Raw genomic sequence first — 9,101 nt, forward strand, 5'->3', positions numbered from 1 at the left:
GCTAGGGTCTGGAACCAACTTCCAAGAGAAGTGGTGCAGGCTCCTACCCTGGGGGGTTTTAAGAGGAGGTTAGATGAACATCTTGCTGGGGTCGTTTGACCCGAGTATTCTTTCCTCCCATGGCAGGGGGTCAGACTAGATGATCTGCTCAGGTCCCTTCCGACGCTTGAAACTATGAAACTACTAATGCTGCCGTAAGCCTCCTTCTAACTTACTTCTCCAATCTCATCATGTTTCATGGTACCTTTTTCCTTTGGAAAACTCTTATTCCACTTCAGTCTTACAGCTCCCATTAATCCAAAACCTAAAGAAAGCTATTTAGAAGGCTGGGGTTTTGGTTGCAGCCATAGGCAGACAAGTTTCTTTGAGTAATATCTTTTATTAGACCAACTGAGTAGCCGGAAAAGAAGTTTTAGGCAAGCTTTTGGGCACACAGTCTCCCTATGCCTGAAGAAGGGTGACTACGTCCGAGAGCCTGTCTAAAATTTTTTTTTCCAGCTACTCAGTTGGTTTAATAAAAGATAACACTCGAAGAACCTTGCCTGCCAATTAAAAGACTGGGCTATTTTAATTTTGGACCTTATCTACCCGATCTGCATATCATGCATCTGATCTGTCTCATCTCTTTTACTGAGGCCAAACCTTCTATGGCAGGCATTTTATCTTCCTTTGAATGGTACAGTCCTGCATAACTCATCTGCCTAGTGAGAAAAATACACGGGAAACCCAAACAACTTGGTCTTACGAAGACCAGCTTCACTTTAAACAGCAGGATTTGGAAATGACTGGGGAGTTTAAAAAAGCAAACTCTTATAGGCCCAAAAACAGGAGTAGGTTTCCTAGTGAAGGCAGTTTTCCCATACAAGAGTAGACTGCATGGGTAAGACAAGGAGGATGGAGGATTGACTGGGCTTTTAAATAAGTTTCTCTTCCTTGAGCCTTGCCTCCCCTCCCCCATCCAGCAGTGGGGCTGAAGCCATTCCTTATCCTCTTCAAAAGCAGCAGCAACCAGAGTCACTTTTTCTGCCTTTCCAGAAGAAGCACAGCAGAAATAAACTCTGGGTGATAAATTATGCAGCACCTTTGTGCGGGCTGCCTCTTGGCCAGACGGGAAATTTTTCTCCCAAAGCCTTTTGTTTCCAGCTTTGATCCCAGCTTTGGATCTGCTCTCTTCACCACTCCCTCTGCATGGAGGTGAAGGGAGAGCTGACACAGGCCAAGTCAGGGCTCACTGCAAGTCACAGTCAGACCTTCTTTTAAACTGGCTCCCCTCCCCCCTCTCAACCTGGAACTGTCCTTGAGTCTGAAAAGGTCCTATTAAACATTTTCCAGAGGGCCTTACAGAGGATGCATTATTTTGATGGATGCTGGGACTAAAGAAGGGGATTTCTAAGCACAGGGAAATAATGGCATTTGTTCTAATGGGTTTAAGAGATGCCCGGGGGCACCAAGAAGGTTTGTTTCTCTAAATCAAAAACACAGAAGACCAGAAAATGGAGTCAAACAAGTAAACACCAGGAAGCAGGGAAATCGGGCTCTATTTAACTGCTGCTCTTGGTTACAGCCAACTTGGGCTGCTTGGAAAAACAGCACACACACTCATCACTGGCACAAACTTAACAGGGAAAACAAAGAGACAACAGGGGTCAAACTGGGGGTGGCAAGCAGGAGAAGGCGGCAAACTTGTGTCCCCACCCCCTACCAGAGAGTCAGATCAATTATCCCTGAATACTAACAAGATTTCTGATTAAAGAACTGCTGTTATGCAATAGAGACAGAAAGCTCCAGCAGCCAGGAGAGGCTGTCAGGCAGTTACAAAGGAACATAGAAGATGATGCCCTGCTTGGGCATACCAAGGAAATCACTGTTCTGGTAACTAGGAACCGGGGTCTCCCCTGCCTGAAGTTCCAATTCTCTCTCATTGCTGGTAACTTTAACCTCAGGCATGAAACCACTTAACTGCTATGGAACCTGGGCTTCATTTTCATGCAAAACTGTCACTGCAGCACAACTTCCAGCAATGAGTATTTCCCGGAATGGTGCTACCATCATAAATAAACATCTGGATTTTTTTCTTGTTTTAATTCAAGATTTGAGATCACAAGATGCTTCATTTAGCTAGGAATATCATTATGAGAACTCCAGGGAGCTACATTCAGATCTGGGATTAGTCTGAGAACAAAAGCTTAAACCTTTTTTGCTTATGTCTACTTTTTATTTTTAATCCAATTTACAGTTCAAGCATTTAACGCAAATATACAATGCTAACCATTAAGCGAACATCAGACTCTGGGTATGCCAGTAAAACCTACAAAAAACAAACACCAACGACTAGATGCCTTACAACTAACTGCCAGCCCTACATGGAAGAGAAATTCAAGAGTCCCTGCTGCCATTTATCACACCCTAAAGGTTGCACTGCCATTTAAGGTCTTGATGCAGGCACGTGTCCGCTCAATGACATATTATTATGCCATTTTCAAGAGTCAGACTCCTGTCAGCACAGAAACTCTGATATTGCTAGAAAATAATCCCTTGATCTAGAGAATCTGAAACCTTGCATACCCAGCTCTGTTTGATACTAATGAAGTCTCTATCAAAATTTCCCTCCCTGCCATTTGTATTGAACCGCCTCCTATATGGATATGTAACATTTAAGAAAGGTTTGATTATCATGAAAATTCATTCACTGCAGCCACAAGTTCTCAGAGGCCAGATGTGTGAACCGGGCTGCCTCAGCACCAAATGGTTAATACTATACGGTTGAGACGCAGAGAACTTAGCAAAAAAAGCTCAATGTACTGAACATCAAAGCCGTGTCCAGACAAGCACAGACCTTTGGGTCTCTGGGGTCGGTACCAGAAGCATACCTTACACTGCAGCTACCTATCCCCAGGGAACACCCATGCCACACGCAGTTTGGCACATGGCAAGTTACCCAGGGGGCAGTAGGAGAGGCTGGAGCTGTACAGCTTTACCTGGGGTCCTAGGCACCTCCCAAGGCTGCGACAGTGGTGATCCTGCCACACGGACCCTGGCTGAGAACTGCAGCACAGCTCCAGGAGGTCCGGCTCCGCTTTTCAGTGGCATACACTGCCCATGCATGTGCTGCTCCAGTTTTTTGTTCTGTGGAGTTCTTTGACCAAAAAAAACTCATGGGAAGAAAAAAAAAAAAAAAATCAGAGCAGCGTACACATAGCAGCACACCCTTGCAGCACAGAAAACACCTGATTGTGCAGTATGTGGCGCTACAAATGTGTTTGCAGTGCCACATATTGCACAGTCACGCTCATCTGCACACGCCCCAAGGTAGCAATCACTCCCAAAAATAACACATCCTTGAACCACCATATACTGTATAAAGCCTTAGTAAAGCCACTGTCCTCTGGGACATAAACTGTCAGTGGATCCACAAATTCACTATTTCTGCCTTGAGTATTAGGAAATCTAAATCCTTGCAGAAGTAGGTACAAAAAGAAGGGATTAAAGAAATATCACTGCACCCTGTCTCTGGCCACTGCAGACAACAAAATCCCATAGAAGAGAGACGCCTAACATAACAGCCGTATCAAGGAACCAAAGCCACTGCAGACCTAATGGTAAGAGCCTAACTGTCGGGGACGTTAAATTCATGGACGACAACTACGATTAGCATTCTTTGCAATGATCCCTGTGAAATACAGACAGCCACTAACTACAGTATGCCAATTAATGCAGTGGGTTTACTGCATGCCAAGAGAACTCCAGCTTTAAATACTGTATCAGGTAAAGGCAGAACACTTTAAGGGGAAACTGTCAATTTTAAGAAAAAAAAATCTTCGGTGTGAAAATGTTTTACTTAATGTTACAAGTAATACCTTAAGGAAGAAATAACAGGAGATTGTAAAAACTGATTCTGTTTTTGCCATCTATTTAATTCCTACATTTGACAGCCACTTTGAATATAGACAGGTTCAACAGTTCCCATATTTCATGGCTCTTTTACTCAGCAACAGGGAAAATAGCATTTTCTTTGAAAACAAGAGAAGTTATGGCTACAAAATACAAGCAATAGCAGAAAGACCCAGTACATGTTTAGAACCTGGTCGAATTGTTAACCAGTTCCAAAAATCTTGACTACGTCTCAAGGTGATAATATATTATAAATGCTTAAAGAGATGTCATAAAGTATACACATCACAGTGCACTGTGGCATATTGCATTAGAGGAAGCATGGAGATGTCTTTAGTCAAGACAGTTTCTGCATCATTTCCCCACCTATGCAACAAGGATAAATGTTTGCCTTTTCCATAAACCTGTTTAAGTCTTAAAGACATAAAGGTGTCAGGTGAAATACCATTCTTATGAAGTTTTGCTATCTGTATTTAAGTGTAACAAGTTTTAAAATGAACGTGAAACAATTAATGCTGATTGTCCAGGTCAGTGAAAAGATTTTAAAAAGTGAAAACATAATGCAGTCTTTTTCAGTTTTGCCTCTAGGTAATGGGCAGTCAGTCCCAACTTACTGGTTTGAGCAGTAAACTACTGAAATACATTTAGATCCAAACAAGTTTTATTTTGGGATATCCATGAACAGATTGTACAGAAACAGTGATATCACTCTTAGGGTTTTACAGGACTCTATTAATCTAATCTGGTACCTGAATGAACCTGACAATTCCCATTTCAGGTTCAGAAGATAGCCAGATTTGTCTTCAGACTATACAGTGTTTATTAATAAAGTTTTGTTACAATATGTACCCTAAATCCCAGGGCATAAGTCACAGAAAGAGAATCTTCTACCACAAACTGTTTTTAATTTTTTTTTGATGTATTTAGATTATACTCTGGTATGCTGACCAATCACATGAAATTTTATGTGGGTATATTTAGTTTTTGCCACCACTGGCATGCTCTGGTGCACACAGAAGTATATAAAATACCACCCTCATTCTTCTCCTTGTAACACTTATTCTTTAATAGGGGGCTAGGGGGAGAAATATTTGCATTATATCTGCAATTACTTCATTAATACTGTCAAGAGAGAAGCAGTCAGTGTCCTAGTCTAGCCTTTATAAGTGGCTTGCTTTACCCTTGGAAGATCATCAAAAGTAATAATAATGTAATAAAGCAAAAGGGTGTTTTTTATTTTAGAATATTCTTAAATATACAGCATCAGCATCTTTTTCAATTTTTTTTCTTCACTCTCTTTTCTTAGTCAAGTTAGAGGCCTGGATAAATCTATTTCAACACCGATCAACAATTCTATGAACCTTCCGCACACCTATGAAGTTTGGTGCATCTTCCACAGTTGACAGAAGAGGGAAACGGAGGTTTTCAGTGACTTGTCTAGGCTTACACAAATCTGGAGAGCCAGGAACAGAACCTGGGAATCCCAATTCCCAGTCCAGACTAAGTCACGCTTCCTTTCCTGGAAACTTTCATTTTAGTTTGGGACCCCAAAAGTGTATCAAGTAGATCTGTGAAGTAAAACTTTAAAAGGAAGATTTTATTCTGTTGGAAGAAGTTCCAAGAGCTAGAACATGCACATCACGCGAACAGATTCTGAAGCAGACAAACTAAAATGGGCCATCACTCCATCAGACCCTTCCTATTTCACCAACACCATCAATGCATGCAGTTAACTTGTACAACTCTCCCTCTTCTCACCTGCAAGACAATTTTCCACATGCCCCAGACATCTGTATATCCTTCTGGGCACAAATTTACCAAGTTACAGCTGCCACTCTCTGTTAATTAAGGGGCAAAGTTCAAGCAGAACTGCTTGTTTGGTTAAGAGCCCCTCTTCCTACCCAAGGCAAGATGAAGTGGGAAAAAAGTAGTGTTTTAAAGGCTGTTACATTTCAACTGGGTGGCACCCTGAATGTCTTTGGGAACAGATACTTTATAAGTAAAAATATTAAGTCCTTTGTCTTCCTCACAGATATTGTAAGATGCAACGTGGAGAGGTATTTTATAGAAGAGCAGCATAAACATAGATGCAGGCAGTATTTATACTTTCCTTAACTTAGCACCCAAAAAAGAAGTTATTTTTAAATGATAGTAAAGGGGATATCAGTTCCCATAAATGCACCCTATCAAACTCCCAAGTTCCTCCTGAATATAGTGGGGGAACACCAGAAAAAAAAAAAAAAGGAAACTCTTTGAGAAAGGGACAAGTCACATCCTATAGACGTCAACACAAGCAAACACAGCAACTAACTAGCACTTATAGTAAAACATCCTCCCACGCTGATATTAACAGCCAGGGCACATTAACTTGGAGCACTTAGGTAATAACCAAAATTAAGTTCCTTCCAGCCCCGTACCTACATAGCTATGCTTTCTATTCTTCCCACTCCTGCTCACTTCCAGCTAAACACCTGTGTGACACTTAGAAGTCATAACTCCCCTACTTGGTAGCACCAGATTTTTCTAAGATACAGACTTGCCTGCAACCCTGTTTACCCTACATTTTCCCAGCTGTTTTGGCATCTTCTTGGAAGCTCCATGCAGCCAGGATTCTCAATAGAAAGGAAATAATACTGCTGGAAAACTAGAGGCGATCTGATCGTGCCCCAGGGAGAAAGCTTGCGGAACGACGGGCGCTTTGACTGCCACAATTCCCTGTATTTTCAAATCAACATGGGAGAAAATGGATAAGTGAAATTACACAGGAGCAGCCAAGAGTGGAAGAAGAGAAATGAGCTGAGCTGCCTCCTTTCCACTCAAAGTCCTATTCCCAGCACACACACACACACTCTCTCCCACTCTCTCTCTCTCTCTCCCTCTCTCAAACAAGGACAACACTGAAAGGTGTTCAGACATCCTTCCTTCATTCAGCCCCTGCACAAACAGTCATAGAGAAGTAGAGCTGGAAGGGACTTCCACAGGCCTTCTCTTTTTTTCTTTCTTTTTTATCTTATTCAAAGCCAAATCAGTTCCAAATTCAATTGGGCAAAACCAATTAGTCATGACCCAAAATTCGCAGAGCGCAACTGTCAAGCCTATGTGGCTCTATCACCCCCTCCAGACCCATGGGTCTGGGGCTTCAGCTACTCCCCCAGTTCAGGCAGGCATCCTACATGTAAGCCCCAGGCTGGGAGGCCTTGGGGTCTGGCTTGATTTTAGCCAAAAGGCCACACAGGTCATCCCCTCCAACCCCCATTATCTTAGAGTTAATTGCATTACAGGGGACCTGGAGTTCTACTGAGAGCAAACAGGTCAACAAGTTCATTCACAACCAGGACTCCAGGCTGCTTCTTTCCTGCTCAGTGTCCTACTACAGAGGGACCACCCCGACATCTCGAGGTAGAAACGTCCCAGGAGCTGGACTGCCAGAGCAGGGCAGGAGAAGCCGAGGGAAGGGAAGGTGCTGGGGAAGCACCTCAATTCCTTCCGAAGGAAAAAACAACCAAGCCAAGGGGGGCGAGGGAGCAGTTCCCTCAGAGCAGGGCTGTAGCTTTAAGGGGCCCGTCTCCTGGGATGAGCAGCCGCATTCCTGCCCGCGAGAGGCTGCTGCCCCGACACGCAGGGGAGGCTGCACGGGACCTGCCCGCAGCCTTCCCGCGCCCGAGCCGAGCCGAGCCGAGCGGGACGGGGACCGGGCGGCAGACAAAGGGGCCCCGGGCGCGGGCAGTAGCACGCGGGGGAAGGGGCCCCTGCGGCCGGGGCTTTGTGAGGGGCCCGCGCTGTGCAGGGGGAAGCCCCGCAGGGGATGCCGAGCCGCGGGGGCCGTCCCGGGCGCTGCCGGAGGGCCACAGCACGTCTTCGCCCTGCACCTGCACGGCGCCCCCCGGGCAGCGCCCTCAGCCCCCGGCCGCGCCGCGCCGCTTACCTCGGGCGCAGAGCAGGGCGAGCAGCGGCAGCACGGAGCCCCCGAGCCGCCGCATGGTGGCAGCGGCCCCCCCCCGCCCGGCAACTTCTCCGGGTCCCTGTGGCGGCGCCGCTGGGACAGGACGGGACAGGCTGGGCTGGCTGCCGCCGCTCGCGCTGCCTCCTCCAGCGCCTCCGCAGCCCAGGCAGCTCCGGGGCTGGGGGCTCGGGCTGCCCCGCTCCGCCCGCGCCGGCCCAAGCCCTGCCCCCGGAGGAGGAGCCCCGCCGGGCCTGCCCCCGCCCCGCTGTCCCCGGCTGGAGCGCGGGGGAAGCGTCCCCAGCTCGGCGAGTCCCCGCCGCCCCCTGGGGCAGGACCCCTCGTCCCTTGCCGCCTCTTAAAGTAGACCCGGGCCCCTGCGGCGCCTCGAGAGCCCCCGGCGAGCACTGTCGGATCGGCCGGGGTACCTCACATCGGAACCCCTTGGCGCTCAAACCCGCCTAACCTTTGTGGTCTGCTCTGCAATGCCTTGAGTTTTCCTGTAGTGGAATAAGCCCCAAGTGAAAGAAGAAGAGCTGGCATTGTCTGAGGGGGCCCTTGAGTCTCTCCAGGGGTGCCTGGAGTTTTAAAAAAAAATCAGTAAACAAAGGTTGAGAACCGCTGCCAGGCAGCAAAGGGTGAATCCAGAGGGGGTGCCGTGGGGCCACCCCCGTGTCAGATGGGATCACACCCCAAAGCAGGTAAGAATCCCTCTCCTTTCCCACCCTGCTCACAAGAATGTCCCCTGCCCTGCCTCTTTGCCTCCCTCACCTGCCACTACTATTTTCCCCCCAGTGGTCCAGAAAACCTCAAAAGCCCTTTTCTGCCTGCTCCAGCCAGGCTGCCCAGCTGGGAAGGGTAACAGCAGGGATGGATAGTGGGGGTTCCCCCTTCCTACACCTGCTCCTGGGGGATTGGGGGGGGGGGAAGCGCCCCTGCCCTTCTCTGCTGCTATGGCTCTCCCTGCCCAGCCCCCTCCTAGCTCAACTGGACCAGATAGCAGGGGCTTTGGAGCTCCTGGGGGAAAGCAGTAGCAGCAGGCAGGGGATAGGGGGAAGGTGCCTCTGAGCATGAAGGGTAAAGGGGGAGATTCTTACCTGGTTTGGGGACTTTAAAGACATCCCCAGAGGCTCCAGCACTATGGCCTGTCCACACTGGTGGGCAGGGAGCAGCTACTGCTGTGTGGATGACTGCTCCTGCACCCCCTTCATCAAATCCTGGATTTGCACCTGCCTACACCTTTAATCACCAAATGGTGTGCCTCTTGGAC

At 47.3% G+C, this 9,101-nt stretch overlaps 1 protein-coding gene across 2 annotated transcripts in view; it reads right to left on the reverse strand.

The window, feature by feature from the left end:
* Nucleotides 1-8,016, reverse strand: part of LRP4 (LDL receptor related protein 4) — a 113,919-nt gene extending 105,903 nt beyond the window's left edge. For both annotated transcript variants that reach the window (XM_019551577.1, XM_019551576.1), the window contains exon 1: nucleotides 7,817-8,016. In XM_019551577.1, the coding sequence (XP_019407122.1) occupies nucleotides 7,817-7,871 (55 nt within the window). In that variant the 5' untranslated portion in view covers nucleotides 7,872-8,016. The remainder of the gene's footprint in view (nucleotides 1-7,816) is intronic.
* Between the last annotated feature and the right edge of the window lie 1,085 nt (nucleotides 8,017-9,101).

This window comes from Crocodylus porosus, unplaced genomic scaffold, assembly GCF_001723895.1.
Source record: "Crocodylus porosus isolate Cpor-Errol unplaced genomic scaffold, CroPor_comp1, whole genome shotgun sequence".
NCBI lineage: Eukaryota > Metazoa > Chordata > Crocodylia > Crocodylidae > Crocodylus > Crocodylus porosus.